The sequence below is a fragment of the Lissotriton helveticus genome, chromosome 11 (assembly GCF_964261635.1).
Source record: "Lissotriton helveticus chromosome 11, aLisHel1.1, whole genome shotgun sequence".
NCBI classification, from domain to species: Eukaryota; Metazoa; Chordata; class Amphibia; order Caudata; family Salamandridae; genus Lissotriton; species Lissotriton helveticus.
In genome coordinates, this window is record NC_136072.1 from 324,838,413 (window position 1) to 324,855,404 (window position 16,992).

At 43.6% G+C, this 16,992-nt stretch overlaps 1 protein-coding gene across 1 annotated transcript in view; it reads right to left on the reverse strand.

Annotated features, from left to right (window-relative positions):
• RNF168 (ring finger protein 168) overlaps nt 1–16,992 on the reverse strand; it is a 151,880-nt gene that overhangs the window by 88,121 nt on the left and 46,767 nt on the right. The window contains exon 5 of the mRNA XM_078665653.1: nt 6,211–6,341. Within this exon, the coding sequence (XP_078521779.1) occupies nt 6,211–6,341 (131 nt within the window). The remainder of the gene's footprint in view (nt 1–6,210; nt 6,342–16,992) is intronic.

A 16,992-nucleotide genomic window follows, 5' to 3' on the forward strand; every position in this document is an offset into this window, starting at 1 on the left:
CCATGAGGCACACGGTCAAGACTGATTTGCATATGGTCATGTCTGAACTGGGGTGGTGTGGTGAGCAAAATAACGATGGATTAAACCCAGATATGTGACTGGGGGTGAATGTTTTGCCATTGTGCAACATTCCGTCCATCAATTGTTGTTTTTGCACTCTTCATACTGCTCCATTTTTTTCCACTGCCCCTGTCGGCAGATTTCCAAGTTTCAGGACTATTTGCCAGGGACTATTCAAGTTTCCTGATAGTCAACCGCATGTGCATACACCTGAAGGCCTGAGCTTCGACAATATGCTGAGGTCTGGACCACAGCAATTTACCAGTCAGAACCCATGCTTTGCTCTGGTGCCCCATGTCTATTTTTTCACAAACCTGAACAGTATTCTTATTGCTCATTATAATATTGTTCTCAATGCATTTCTAAAGTATCAGTCTTCCATCAATCCCAGTAATGTCCAGCTACACATCTGTGCACCCCATAGCCTCTTCTATACCTCTCCGCTCAGAGATCTTGATCAATGGAAGATCTAACCCATTTCCCTGTCCCTCATTTCTACTGCTCATTTGATAAGTAATAAAGCAACATAACTTTTCTAGTATGCACCGTTAAAAGCCAAAAGGTTTTCAGAATCTCTTTACCTCCTTGCTTAAACAATTCCTCGCAATTTTCTCATTCTTTCTGCACCAGTTCAATCGTGAATGCAATTTCGGAGACAACAAACCAGGGCACAGAGATCGAGTGGTAAGTCCTGTAGACACTAAATTGATAGTTCTCGCTATTAAGGAGTGGGTCTACTGTAGGATGCAAGAACAACTCAGGTGGTACCTCAATGCAAATACCAAGGATCAGCTTGGAACTAGTGCTTAAATTGAGCCAGTAGTTGCAGGTGGGGCCCAGAGGGGCTCATTTGTGGGGACTGGTACTTATTTCTCCTAGTAAGACTGACAGAGCAAGAGAATGAAACACACACAAGGGAGGAAGAAGGAAAAGAAAGACAGAAAAAGGGTGACAGAAAAAGCAGGAACCTGCAAGAGTGAGATAATGGATAAGGGAGCGTCTGCTGGTAGATCAAAGAGTCACGAGGTAGAGCTTAGACTATGCAGCCTACTTTTTTGGCAGGCTGACAAATAACAGTCCTTGGGCTTCTGGGAAAACCTTTGGGCCCTGGCACTTGGGTTCAAGAGACAAAGGCTGGTAAAGATAGGAAGAAAACAAATGGTGCAAGGGCTAAACATATCGGTACAAAACCATGGAAAGGCTGCTAGGCCTCTCCAAGCATAAACCTGGTGTACGGCATGAAGGCATCTTGAATAGGGCCACAGTGTAAGGCCACATGTGAACCTGAAGCACAGCCCAGTTTGATACCCCAAGATTTCCCTGGCAGGCACTCAGTCACATGTTTGTCTCGGTCAGATCCCCAATACAAGGCCACTCAGACTATGCGAGGGGATGAAAGTGCCTCGTAAAAGTCTTCCATCTCAAGTCATTCTTTCGGTGGAATTGCTAGAACAAAGGAACCAAATCTTAAAACAATGTTTCCAAAGTCTGCAAGAGGTTAACGATCTTCAGGAGTTCACTGACATGCCAGCAACCCCGCACACAACAGGGACTGAAAATACTGAACACTAGTAACTGAACACAAGATTAAACAAGCACTGGCGTTGCCAATAGGTCTTGCAGTAGGAAAGTTGGAGCTATTTGTTTTGTAAATGACACATTTTATATTTATGTGTTGGTTTTGAAAATCGCGAAATTAATTGTTTTGTTATTTACAATGCCAATACTTTTAACTTTTGCAAACGTGACTCATAGTATTTCTAATGCAAATGTTTTGTATTTACGTGACTTATAAGTATTGATATTACAAATAACAATGGTTTTTAAATAATTAATACTTAAATAAAAGTTATTGTAATTTATAATGGCAATAGCTTAAACGGTTGTAAATACCTATTGTAATTTATAATGGCAATAGCTTAAACTGTTGTAAATACCTTTTGTGAAGATTATGTTCAGTGTATTTTATTGTGAGGAAAATAAAAGAACAGAAGTGAAATATTAACGTCTTTTGTGACATTTGTGTAACGAGAGAGAGTGTGAGTGAGTTTGAAAAGGGTGATTATGGGTGTTGCACGTGAGCAGTGTGAGGTGTTGCACGTGAGCAGTGTGAGGTGTTGCACGAGAGCAGTGGGAGGTGTTGCACGAGAGCAGTGGGAGGTGTTGCACGTGAGCAGTGGGAGGTGTTGCACGTGAGCAGTGGGAGGTGTTGCACGTGAGCAGTGGGAGGTGTTGCACGTGAGCAGTGTGAGGTGTTGCACGTGAGCAGTGTGAGGTGTTGCACGTGAGCAGTGTGAGGTGTTGTACGTGAGCAGTGTGAGGTGTTGCACGAGAGCAGTGTGAGGTGTTGCACGAGAGCAGTGTGAGGTGTTGCACGAGAGCAGTGTGAGGTGTTGCACGAGAGCAGTGTGAGGTGTTGCACGAGAGCAGTGTGAGGTGTTGCACGAGAGCAGTGTGAAGTGTTGCACGAGAGCAGTGTTACACGTGAGCGGTGTTACACGTGAGCGGTGTTACATGTGAGCGGTGTTACATGTGAGCGGTGTTACATGTGAGCGGTGTTACGTGAGGTGTCACACGTGAGCAGTGAGAGGTGTTGCACGTGAGCAGTGAGGTGAGCAGTGAGAGGTGTTGCACGAGAGCAGTGAGGTGAGCAGTGAGAGGTGTTGCACGTGAGCAGTGAGGTGTTGCACGTGAGCAGTGAGGTGAGCAGTGAGCAGTGAGAGGTGAGCAGTGAGAGGTGAGCAGTGAGGGGAGCAGTGAGAGGTGTTGCACGTGAGCAGTGAGGTGAGCAGTGTTGCACGTGAGCAGTGAAGTGAGCAGTGAGAGGTGAGCAGTGAGAGGTGAGCAGTGAGAGGTGAGCAGTGAGAGGTGAGCAGTGAGGCCGCTGGCGGGTGATCATTTAATATTCCTAACTCTGCTGGTGCTCGAGGTCGGAGCCTTGTCACACGAGCTGTGTCCAGAATCCCGTGTGCTTTGTTTTTCACAATTATTACTTTACCACATTAATCGTGCATGCTGTGAGTTGTGCAGGTTCACGGCTGCCAATCAATATGAATTCTGCCGTTCGGTTTGGTTGCAAAAGTGAAAGTCACCAGGTACAAAAGAACTATAATTTTCATTATTCGTAAAGGGTTCAAATAAGGAGTTTTGAGTAATATGGCCTGAAAATCTCACGAGTGCCAAGTTCTGTAAGCATGAATTATGTGGGATTACCAGAGCACTCCCTGCAACCCACTTTTCCTTTTACAACACAGTTGTGATCTGAAACGTCAATCAAATTAGTCCAGTTGAGGTGCACGTAACCTCCACTACCAGTATGCACTGTTAATAAAAACAAACTTTTTATCAGAACATGGTGTCTCTAATGATGTGGACTCACCTGGTAATGTGTATGCCTTCCGGATGCTTTTAATTCTGTTTGTGAAAATCCAGGTTAGTTCGGGTAATGAAAGGTCTCACTAAAGTTTCAACAAACCGGTTGCGCAGTTTAAAAAGACAAGTCTGAGGCATGAAAGGAGCAGAGGCATCGAGCGACCATATGGAAAGTGAGGGGGTGGTGATTAGCGAGCGAGAAGAAAAGCCAGAAGCACCAGGGGGGCGGAGAAGCCGAACCCTTTGAAGTAGTTCACGGCCTGGCGCCCGCGAAAAAAAAAGCAATTAGGGGGGAGGAGAAGGGAGGCCAGCACACTGCGCACGCCAGGTAAGCCCTTTGATGTGCTGGGCTGGCCGTGAATGTGTATGCTTGTTTGCTCACGTGATTCACGTGAACTCTAAGAAAACCGCAGTGCAAGAAGCCCTTGGTTTGACGAGGATTTCGAGCACTTGAATTCTCGATCCCTCAATGCGCTTAAGCGCATTGTAGGTCACGAGACCTAAAAACTAGGTGGAAGAGGCCAGGCATTTAGACAATAATAACTCCTTGCTCTATAATCAGACAGAATGTAAGGAAGGAGGAATAGACTGAGCACATGAGACGGTTAGGTGGGCCGTGTCGTATTTATTTATTTATTTTTATTTTGAAAGTTTTATATAGCGCGGACAAGATCCTTGCAGATATCAGAGCGCTTTACAAAGAGGAGTACATGGGGGAGCATGGTTAACAGATAAATCAATAGGTCAATTAATACAAATAGGTGGCAACTAAGCCCAACATGACATGAGTACAAAATGGTACAAATAGGTGGCTACAAAGCCAAACATGTGAGTAATAAGACAGTTCATACAAATAATCAAAAGGGTCAAACATGTAGTATAGATCGGTGCAGAGTCCTAACCGTGGTCAGGATAATAGTTCAGGTGTATTTAGCCATGAGGATAGCTTTTACTTCATTTTTAAAGAGTGTGGTGGAGGAGATAAGCCTGGTTTCGGGCGGGAGAGAGTTCCAGATCCTAGGCGCCATTCCCGAGAAGGAGCGCTTATATGTTTTTTCCTTCCGGAATCTTCGAGGTTTCAACAGAAGATTGTTTGTGCCTCTGGTGTTTCTAGCTCCTCCAGAGATAGTCAGTTTCTGAGCGAGGTATCCGGGTGAGTTTAGATGTACCGCCTTGTGTGTCATGCAGGCGATTTTCAGATGTATTCTGGCTTCAAATGGCAGCCAGTTCAGGGATTTCAAGTCAGGGGTAATATGGGAGTGTTTTTTTGACCCAGTGATGAGTCTCGCTGCAGCATTTAGAGAAGCTCTTAGGGGTGCGGTTGTAGTTAGGGGGAGTCCACAGAGGGCGATGCTGCCGTATTCAATTCGAGGGAGGACTAGTGCTTGTACTGCCGTTTGGAAGTCTTTGGCTGGGAGGTAGGGTTTAAGTTTCCTCAGAGTGCTGATCTGGAAGTTTGCTCCCTTTGTTGCCTTGCTGATATGTTGCTGCATGTTCAAATTGGTGTCGAGTGTTATGCCTAGGGATTTTGCTGAGTCCACGATGGTGGGTTGGACATTGAGTGCGGTTAGGTCTTTAAGCCAAATTTGAGTGGTGGAGACCTTCGCTGGAGGTGAGATCAGAAGGAACTCTGTTTTCAGGGCATTGAGTTTGAGATGATTATCTGCCAGCCAGGATTGGGTGCATCTGATCGTTGAGTTCAGGAGCAAGATGTCCTTGGGGGACTGTAATTTGAGATAAAGTTGGGTATCATCTGCGTACATGTGAAAGTGTACATTGGATGCTTGTAGCAAGGTGGTGAGCGGTTCCATGACTAGGTTGAACAGAGTTGGGGATAGGGAGGATCCTTGGGGGACACCTAGCGTTACGGGTATTGGCGAAGACATCAGGTTGTTGCTCTTGAATTTCTGCGACCTGTTGTGAAGAAAGGAGGTAAACCACTTGAGAACAGTTCCAGATAAGCCCATTCTTGTGTTTAGGAGCTCAAGTAGATTCTCATGTTTAACGGTATCAAATGCTGAGGAGAGATCAAGAAGGATGAGGAGGCAGGTGTCGTTTTGGTCTAGCATTTGAAGTGCGTCGTCAATTATGTGAGTCATAGCCGTTTCTGTACTGTGCCCTGCTCGGAAGCCTGACTGGTGCGGGTTGAGGAGATCAAATTGTTCAATGTGTTTAGACAACTGTAGTTGTGCGCATTTTTCCAGCAGTTTGGCGAGAGTGGGAATATTGGTAATGGGACGGTAATTGTTGAGATCAGAGGGGTCGGCTGTAGGTTTCTTTAGGAGGGGTGTGACCTGACCAACTTTTAGGGAGTCAGGTATGCTTCCTTGTTGGAGAGAGCTGTTGATAATTTTAGTCCAGAGAGGGATAAGAAAGGGGGTAAAGTCTTTTACTGCTGCAGCAGGAAGGGGGTCCGTGAGGTGATTGGATGGTTTCAGGATGGCTTCGTACAGCCGCTCAGCCTCCAATTGTAACCAACCGAATGGTAAGCAAATATGCTCTCTTATCCCCCCAAACAAGCCTGATCTACAATTTCAAAAGCATTTTTCAATTAAAGCTAAAAAGTTATTAACAAGAAATAAGCACACACTTTCCTCAGATGTGGTGCAAAAGTAACAGACAATTCACATGTACATTTTGGAACCAGAGGCTTATCTTTCTTTTTTATTCGTTTAAAGGTTTCCTAAAGAGAGAAAGATCACAAGGAGCACATCGGTGAACAGCAGTTTCCTCAGAGGCAGATGAATTTCTCATTATAGGACTTGGTAAACTCCTCACCTTTGTATATCTCCAGTATGCTTGCTTTGTTTTTTTGTTTCCCTGCAGGACTTGGATGATGCAACTCTGGCAGGACTGGGGACAGGTGTGCCCCTTTCAGGAGACCTGCAGCTGGACTCTCCACTGGAAGCCTACAAAGAAGGAAAACAATAAGTAGAGGGATTAACACTCTCAACCAAAATTACATTCAGTACACAGTGGTCTTATTTTCAGAAGTGCCAAGTTAGATCTTGTAACATTGTTCTGCTACGGCTGTATTGTAAAACCAGTTATGGACTCAATCCATTTTTAATATTTTCAATTTTTCAATTCAAATTATGGCTATAAAGGGCCATGGCCTCAACTCAGTTTAATAAATAAAGGATTCACCACACAAGTATTCAAGCACTTAGTACTTCGAGAAAAAGGAAACTGCCAATGGTCGGAAAGGAGGTTCAAGATATATCTGGTGCCACCGTCTCAGATTTTCTCAGGGGAAGCTGTTATGGGTCCATTTAGGGTTAACTCTTCTCAGCCTAAGGGCACCAAATGCAATTAACAAAAGAACGTGACTTTGCCTTCGGTAACTAGGTTTCGGACTTAAGCATAATATTCTCGCAGATTTCCCATCTTATGAATACTCCTTCCATGCTTCACACTCATCCAGAAAACCTTTCCTCAGCAATGATTCTCAAGCAAAGCCAAGAGGCCCAATACTGCTCCAGCTGCAACTGTTTCCAGACGTGACATGACCGGGGATTTTAAGCACCAACAGGCAGATTAGTGTCAGTTGATATTGATCTCTTGCCAAATAGTAGCACGCAGAGGAGAACTGACAGCAACAAATACACCATAAGGCATGTCTACAATCTTGGGATCTTAATATCCATGCCACTAGCTCATTGGTAAGGAGGTAGAGTGTTGGGGAATATAAGGGAAGATTAAGTATCTACCAGAAGAAAATAGTTATATAACCTGTAAGCATCTATTCGTAGCGTGTAGTGCTGTCGATTCACATGCTTTGCATACTGCTGCCATCTAGTGTTGGGCCCGGATAATTGCAAGTTTGTCTCCAAAGAGTCTTTCATGTCACAAGGCGACCTAACTCCACCCTTAGTAGGAAATGTGCAAGGGCACCAACGCCATGTTAGATTGTTTTTCATACAGTGGTTAAGCGTAGGATGGATTGGTGAGTTAAGAAAGTATAGTGGACATGTGCACGTGTAAAGGAAGTTATTTAGTAAAGAGAAACATCTGTGATCACAGCCACATGACTCTGGGGTGGAGGGTGGGCGCATGTGAATATACAATCCATGCTATGAACAGAAGCTTACAGTGTAATATTTTCCATTTTTTGCATGTCTGGATGTACATACACATGTTCTGCATGAAATGTAATGTAGTAGCACTCTACAAACGGTGGCTAGAGCGTAGACAATGCAGATGTCTGAAATAGTGTCCTGAGGACCAGTTGGCAAACCAGTGCCCGTTGTGCAACTAAGATATCCAAACAATGTTTAGTGAAGGTATATGGGATGGATCAAGTAGCTGCTTTGCATATGTCAGCTAATGAAATATTGCCCAGAAAAGCCATGGTTGCTGCCTTTTATTGTGTAGATTGCACCCACCGGGTAACAGGGTACATTTTAGCTTTCAAATGACAAGTTTAGATACACCTGACTTTTCACCTGGCAATGCCTGTTTTAGAGATGGGCTGGCCCTTGTGTGGGTTTAGCAAAGGCTAAGAACAACCAGTCAGTTTTGCTAAAGTGCTTGGTACTGTCAATGTAGTACACAATAACGGAGACCTGCTTTATCTGTTCACAACAATGTTTCTACTATTCTTGGGAGATAGGCCCATAAATCAACTGCTCAACTTTCCTTGGGATCATTCACTGCAGAAAAAAGTAGCTCCTTTTTCTTTAATTAATTACTAGAAAAACTGTAATAAATAAACATACCTCATATTGTTTAAAAGACACTGATAGGCATACCAGAGCCTATTAGGGATGTCAACAGAGTTAAATAATGAATGATCAATAAAAAAAACTTCTGATGAAAATCCATATTGCGTTTTCAATTACAAAGATAATGGCATTGATTTAAAATTTTATTTTTTCATAAAAATAAGTTCTTGGGAATAATACACTCTATATTTCTTCAGAAGGTGTTCTTCTCCGAAGAAGTCGGCGGGTGAGGTTGGAGACCTGCAGCTGCATCTTCAATGGACCAATCTTCTCTCTCGTCGATACCAAAGGGTCTTCTTCAAACTGAAGAGTAGACAGGCCTGACCTCTGTCGTGGTCAGGAGAGAGGTTACACATTTTGGGGTGATCGGACCACAGATATTTGCTCTGTTCCTGGGGAAAGCATGGGTGTGGCATTCGTTTCATGGCTACATTCTTGCAGAGAAAATCACCAGAAAACAAGGAATGAGCAGCCTGAAGAGTCGATATTAAGTCAGTCTCCGGAGATTGTCGCAGACCGGAATGTCAACAAATGCTTTTCCTGAGGATCGGAATTGGATTACACTTTCTGGGCCGAGAGGAAGCATGGAGACCATGTCAAAATTCAGAACTCCAGCAGTATAAGTCAAAAACCGATGGAGGGAAAAAATAATCTAACATGGAGTCGGTGCCAATGCGCATTGCCCACTAACGGAGGAGTCATAGTGCATCTTGTGACTCAAGACTTTTATGATAAAAGAAAAAAGAAAAAAAAAACATTTGCTAACATCAGAGGCCTACAGTGGATGGCAGGAGTATACAGAGCATGTGTACTTACAAGACATTCTACGAACATATTGGTATGGAAGGTAAATTTTCTTCAGACGGATAAATCTTCCTGTAGATTGCTCACTTTAATAACGAGTCTCTAAGCAGAACTTCCCTTGAAGACAGGATTGGGACTTGCCAGCTAACGAAGTGAAACATGCAACATACCTCTGGCGCAGTACCAGTCACAGGATCCATGCATGTGACATATGCCAATAGTGTTTTGAAAGCGTTTACAATGACAACCACATAGCTATCGGTCAGTTGTCAGCAAACAAGACAAATCTAGAAAGAGGTGTGGAAGAAGACACGTCCCTGATGAAGTGACCATGAATGCCCTATGGAGGATTTTTTTACCATGGCACAGCAAATCCCAATACAAAGGGTGACCTTACGTGGAATGATACATTTATTCACAACCCTGCTCTTTTTATCTGCAATGAAGCCCACAAAGAGCTGTTGCGTGTGGCCCAAATAGCTCGGCACCGCCTGACTGCAGTCAAGTCAATACAAAGGTTACTATGGTGGAGGGATAAAAGATGGCAGGGTAATAGGTTGGCCCAAATGAAATGCAGGCACGACTTTTGGTAAGAAGGATGCAGATGTGAAGGACTAACTTACCTGGGCAGAAAAATCAAGAGTCGATGAACAAAAAGGGCTTTAAGTTCTGTGTAGACAGTCGAAGCAGGCAACCATGTATCAGATGGACCAGAGATGCAATCAAGAACGCTTCACAAAAGAACCTACGGGTCCAGGGTAAAGGTCTGAGGCGCAAGTGGGTTTGGTCAACCATGTGCTAGAGGGGTAACCCTTTTAAAGGACGGTTCCCCTCACACACTAGAGGGGTCATGCTTCATCATAGGGGTGCCTCCTCGCATAAAGAACCTCGTCTAGGCACAGGATACAACACCCTCGCTGCAAGGGAGGAGAACAGGGATGTTTTATGTTGGAAAGGAGGGTTAATCTAAAACCCTTTGAGAACGTGGTGTGATCAGAGTGAAGTGCAGTGCTAAAGTGAAAGTGGTTAAAACTGGCTACAAGGTTAGCTATATGGCAAGCTTTATTCAGCTACCTTGTGACAGGCTTAAAAACAGATAGCTAATAGGGCAGCCGCCGTCATTGGAGACAACTGCATTAGTGTATGACCAACATGTTTCGGCCTTTGGAACGGTCTAAGTATTGTGGAATTCTGCACTTTTGCACATCGGCACTTTAAAATGTATGCTGCTATTTGTAAATATGTGAATTATCCTTTATATGTCAGTACTGTAGTAAATATGGAGATATAGTTAATAATTAACCTTCTGATCCCTGGGTACTATCACATTGCGCCTTTTACTTAGATTGTTTAATAATTAGGATGTACGTTTTATGTTCATTTGAAAATACGTGTTTAACATATGTTGTTAAATATATGCCCTATGTATATATTGTTGCCGTTTTAATGGCGATCCTTGCATTTGACCATGTATGTAATTACGTGCACACTTTATGGATAATGTAATATCCGAATAAAGGTTATTTTGACTTGGACTATAAGTATTGTGGCCTTCATCAGGATCGACCGCTCAACGTGAGCCTGGAGTCCAAGGTGTTTGCCTTGTCGCAAGGACATATGACCTTGGACTCCAGACTCAAGTTAATCAGTTGGATCGGCGTATGTACCTTTGGCTAATAGGCCAGGACAGATGCGGCAAACTTTTTATCCTTTGTAGGTGTCATCAGTGAACCTACTTGACTACAGGATCACTGGTACAGGATAATACACCGTTGTTATTTCACACACCTTTATATAGGTGCATGTATTTCACTTGTTGCAGTAGCTTTATGTCGATCCTGATGAAGGCCACAATACTTTGACCGGTCCAAAGGCCGAAACATGTTGATCATACACTAATGCGGTTGTCTCCAATGACGGTGGCTGCCTTATTAACGGTCGTTTTTTAATCCAGTCACAAGGTAGCTGAATAAAGCTTGACATATTGCTAACCTTGTAGCCGCTTTTAACCACTTTCACTTTAGCACTGCACTTCACATAGGGTTTTAGATGAACCCTCCTTTCCAACATAAAACATCCCTGTGCTCCTCCCACACAGCGAGGGGGTTGTAGACCGCGTCTAGACTATGTTCTTTATGCGAGGAGGCACCCCTATGATGAAGCATGGTGTGTGAGGGAAACTGTCCTAAAGAAGGGATTCCCCTCCACCACATAGTTGACAAAACCCACTTGCGCCTCAGACCTTTACCCTGGGCCCGTGGAATCTTTTGTGATGGTTATTACGAGTGGGGAGGTTGCCCATACAGGTCCTTAAATCTCCTCCTAGCCCTCCTTGTGTGTATTCCATGCACTCAAGAAAGCCAAAACAAACTTTAAATCCCACCGAGTGACAAGGAACAAGTAAAACGATCATATGCTAAAAGCATACCTTTCAGAAAATGCACCCCTATTAGCAATCTAACAATGGAAGGATGATCAGGCTGACAACGAAAGCAGACATGGCCACCTGAAAGCCTATAGTGTAGCCACCACTAGGCTCTACTGAGTGAAGGACAACAAAATTTGCAATATGCTTGTAAGGCGAGATTCAACTGGTTGATTCCTTCTAACTCGCACCACTGAACAAACTCAGTTCAGCGGCTGTTTACATAAATTTATTAGCATCCAAGATTATGTCTGGGACCGCATCAAGAAATCAAAAGCACAGCTTAATCTCCATATGTGCAGCAGCATCATTTGCTAATAGGCGAGGATGATCCAACCATCCTGCTTCAAGGGCAGGTCCGCCCTGTCGAGAAGCAGACAAATTCAGAGTGCCATACCAATCTTCCTTGCCCGGGCTGGGGCCATCAGAACCAGCTGTGCTTTTCCCTCCCACCTTCCGCAGGACTTTTCGTAGACATGAGATTGGCAGAAAAGCTTGCAGTGGGCTCCACGATCAACTGAACCTTAAGGTATTTTCCAGGGAAACATTAAGTGGGAAGTGAATGACAATCCCAACGACATTTCCTTATCTGGTGTGTGGTCACTCGAGGTAGCTTCTGATCAAGGTTCTTCAGATATCAGACTGAGAATGTTCACCATTATGTTGAATGAGCATGCTAGGCGAGCCCCTAGAGGGAAGATTTGAGTTGCTGTGATAACTTCCACGGGTGAAATACTTCACTTCCCAACAAAGGGTCTATGACACTACACCGTCCATTGTGTTGATATATTGTACAATAGCGATGTTCTTTGTCAGAAATTGCAAGTGGTTACCTGAGACAGAAGGGGCTGAAGACAGATACCTGCAGTTTAAGAACATTTATGTGCTGATGCTGCTCCGTCCTAGACCAAAGGCCACGTGCCATCATGTCACCCAGATAAGCTCCCAAACCCAACAAGGAGGCATTAGTGTCCCTGTTAGCTGTATACTGGCGGTGTGTTTAGAGAACATGCGGCATGCCGAATATGCAACCCCTCAAATGGCTATAGAAATCTATCCAGCAGTGCAGATCTTGATGCATAGACTGGGATATTTGCACTTGAGTAAAGAGTCTTACTTGGTGTTGCAGTCACTGCCTCCTCAGGCAACAATGGATAGCTCATCTGCCATCAAGTGTGAGGCACCCACAGGATGTGTGTGTGGTCAAGAGGTCTAATAAGTGTTAGACTAGGATCGAGATTGAGTCAGACACATCAAAATCATCACCCAAATATCTCCGCTCCTCAGGTGAGCATGCAAGTCCTTCATAAGAGTTTGCCAAGTAGCGCCACAACAGGAGATAGGGGAATGCCCACAGGTTAGACAAGGGCTAATGGGTCCAACCGTGATTGTTGAGGTCCTTTGCAACTTATGTCCTGGCAACCTATCTTCATACAGCTCTGTAAACTGGTCCAACTACAACTTTTTTGCACTGAACTGTAGCGAGGGCAAGCAAAGACTTTCCAGGGATTCAGAGTGGGTGACAAAAGTTCAGACAACAACAGCCAATCAAACTATCAATATGCAGCCCAGTACTTACCGTTTATATAAACAGACAGTACTTTTAATCTCACAGCAGAACTCAATACTACACAATTCACTCGGAATATAATACAGGGTGGTAATCCAAGTTGTGTTTAATAGTAAGATGCTACAACACCCTACATGCCATGTCCTCTCTCTCTCTCCGTGCTAGGGTCCGGATTCTACGCCTACAGTATCCAATACACTAGGGTTTAGGAATCATTCAGGTGCAGACTGCGATAGTTTCCTATAAGAGAAGAACATTAGTGCATCCAGGAAGTCTAAGAAGTCTAAGAAAACTGATATGTATCTTTTAGTGATTTGGCACTGTTTGACTGATACCATTTTACTCTGTATGGCTGTACTTTAAAGAATTGTATTAAGAGACTAATTTTACAGAAGACTTTTTTTTTTAATCTAGCTTGCCCTTTTCTTGCGGAGTTTGCGACCATTGCCTCAACAGCTATTGCCTCACTAGCTATACTGGGAACTGAGTCTTAAGAGGCTTCGCTCACTGGTGCACCCTGCGCACATCCCACCAGATTGGTCCCAGTTCCTGGTTGGCTAGTTTAGGCAACCATCTTCAGTAGCGGGTAGCGCTCTAGTTGGCTAGTCCCATGTGTATAGTTTCCAATAATAGCAGGGCATTAGCATGTCCATGAAGTGGTCATGCCAAAGGCGGGTAGGTCTGTGTCCAGCAAGGGCCAGGGACAGGCCAATATGCCGGTGACGACAAGCAGCAGTAGGCATCAGCAATTAGAAGGCAAAAGCTAAATAAATCTACTGAGGATTATCTTTTATCACTTCCTAGGCAGTGTGATATTGCTTGTGATCAGATCTCCAAGCCATGAACCAAATTTTCTGTTAGTTCTGTGGCAGTAAGGCACCTGAAGGCGGGCTACATAATCACCCTTCCTGGGTCAAACATGCATAGTTTTAATTTAGACATCCTTGCCTTCTCTGAAATGTTCCTTTGAATGTCATATTATGCACTTTCTGCTAAAGTCCAATGGTAAAATGTTCTCCTCAAAGGCACTATATAACACCTTGCTTCTAGCATTATGCACCCCCCCTCATCCCCGATTCACATAATGTTGGTTGGCCAACCTACTTCCCCTCCCAAAGATTTCTTCTAGGAATTTGTGGATATTTGTAATGAATTCTCCTTGGCTCAGTCGATGGTCATTATTTTGGGAAATTTTAATACACACTTAGACACACCCAAAGACCCACATACCACCAAACGTCTAACTTGATCCACCACTTAGGCTGTTCACATGCAAATGCTGCACGTATAGAAAGCAGCCATAAAGAAAGGGAGTTCAATATATTACCATGACCATACATCTAGAGAAGGTCCTCTGGAACTGCAGGTAATTTGCTCCTGGTGGTGAAACGGTTTTATTACAGGAATTCTGCTGTTATGTATTTATTTTTAACAGAAGCTTCTGAAGTTCCAAGCTGGAATTAATTTTGCAGAGCCAAAAGATTATATGTGTGTCGCAGGATCAAGGCAGAAGCTTCCTCAGCACCTATTAGGTTAATGAATTAAGCAATACAAGGGCTCAATGTTGGCCAAATGAGTTTGAAAGTCCACCTTGGCCGAGCTAGTTTCTGTGATTAAATCGTGCAAATCTGGCTCACCTGTCTGGATACCCCCTTCCCCCCCATAAAATGATTCATCTTAATTTATCCACCTTAACCCTTTCTATTTCTCAGATAATTCAATCCACTTGGAACACTGGAATTGCTCTTGAGGCACTTAAAATCAGGATGGTAAAGCCTCTTGAAAAAAAAGCTGGGGTTAAACTACGAAGACCCTTTCAGTTACAGTCTTTTTCTGTTGCCAGAAATAGCTAAGATCATAGAAAAGGTGACATATGGAGTTCTATCTACTCAGATTGGTTTTAGATCGTCCCGTAGCACAGAATCATCGGCCCTGCTTGGAGTACAGAACGACCTCCGAAGAGATGCTGCAGGGAATATCACAAGGGAGTTAATTATGCTCAGTGTGTCAGAAGCCTTAGAAACAGTTGACCACAAACTTCTCATTATCCGCCTGGCTGAGTGCGTTACTGAGACAGTGGTGATTGAGTGGCTAGAATTTTTACTCATCGAAAGAACCCAGATAGTCTCACTTGGGATTTGATTACCAGGCCGCCTGCCGAACACACTGGAGTACCTGAAAACTCAATATTATCTCAGTTTGTTTTAAACATTTAAAGTAGTCATTTGAAACCTATTGCTAGAAGATTAGGATGCTTGTTAGATTTCTAAACCGATAACCAGTTGATCTTTCCGGTTTAAGGTAGATCATTCCCTTTCCGCTTCACCAGAGTGTATAAACAACATCAGAAGATTGATGATCAGCAATAGGCTTAAGATTAACTTGGACAAGACTGAAGTTCTCATAGTAGCAAACAATCTCTTCTTGGCAGGCGGTCTCATTGCCTGAAAATCTTAGTGAATGTCCTACCCTAGGTCAAGTGTAAAAAATCTGGAGGTGAACTTTGATGAACTTAAGTTAAATCCTAAAATCTCTGCTGTTTCAGCCTGCCTCATGACCTTAAGGAGACATAAGCCTGTTCTGCCTCTATTCTCACTAGACACTCGAAGTGAGATTTTCGCTCTTATTGGGTCTTGACCAGATTACTAGAACTAGTTATATGGTTAGGTAACCAAACAACAACTCAGCAGAATACAGCCTGTCCACAAATGAGGCAGCTGGGGTGGTGGTGGAAGCCCTCAGTTTGCATCAGCTAGTTTAATTCTGGCCAAGGTTCCCTGGCTTTTTATTCATCAACTGATCTAGTTTACATTAATGTGTATTATATGAAAATGTCAGTTTTGATTCACCCTTCATTTCCCCAAGTGTGTGTTTTCATTGGTACCATCCCCGCAGACTCTCTGCTCAGAGAATACTAATCTATTAAGGGTGCCTCATATTAGGAAGGTGTGGACTGGTGGCGGAGCTATCTCAGAAGCCCATCAATGGAATTTATTGCCTCTTGAACTGCATTCTATCACTCACCTTTCCGGTTTCAGAATGAAAATAAAAATGTAGTTTTTTAAATCTCGATTCCTCGTTTTTGTTGTTTTTCTCTCACTAGTGCCCTCAGCATGTACATGAGCTTAGTAAATATTCTATAACGTAAGACTCAAATTCTCTCAAAAGTCAAATGTAACTAAGTTCAATGTCTTTTATCCTTTGGCAAACGTCTTAAGTGTGTGCAGCAGACGTATTTGCGTGCATTGATCTCCTGTCCCAGGTGGAAGCTAAGTTCCCATTTACCTGATCATTCGGGGAAACAAGCATTTACAACGCTGTTATTACATCGCAGTACTATTACAACACGGTTGTTTCAACGACCACGTTGTTAGTACACAATGCATTTACATTGCAAGTCATTACAACGACTTGCTGTAGGGGCGCTGAGGTATTGGAAATAATTCCAACACCTTTCCTACTGTTACGCAAACTGGAGTAGGAATAGTAAATTATACTAATCCTAAATCCAGCCCACCCCTTAATGCAAGTCGTAATGACTTGCAATGTAAATGCATCACGTACTAACAACGCGGTCGTTGTAACAACTGCGTTGCAAAAGCATGCGATGTAATGCATCGCATTGTGATGTGCTATACTCCATCAATGGGGGATGGGGTGGTGGCGACAGAGGGTGGGGGTCTGCAGCGAAGGCAACTTCACCTTAGGACAGTGTTCATGGGATGACATCAGTGATGTATTTCTGTGCATAAAGCTGCAACATCAGCAGCAGATTTTTCTACTGGGTAAAGGTAGGGTTTTAGATCCTGGCATAACCATTTGTGGTGGAGAACTTTCTGTAGTTGCAGCCTCTGGTCCAATTAGGGCTTCCTGCTTTGTCAGACCTGGTTCTCTGCCATGTCAGAAGCTGTAGCACCAGTCTTTCGAGCTCTCAGTACACTACCAACATTACAGTGGTACTTGCTATGTAGTAAAGTTAGTGTGTCTCACAGAAAAACCACACAGAGCAACTCAAAGAAACCCCTTCACAGGGCTGT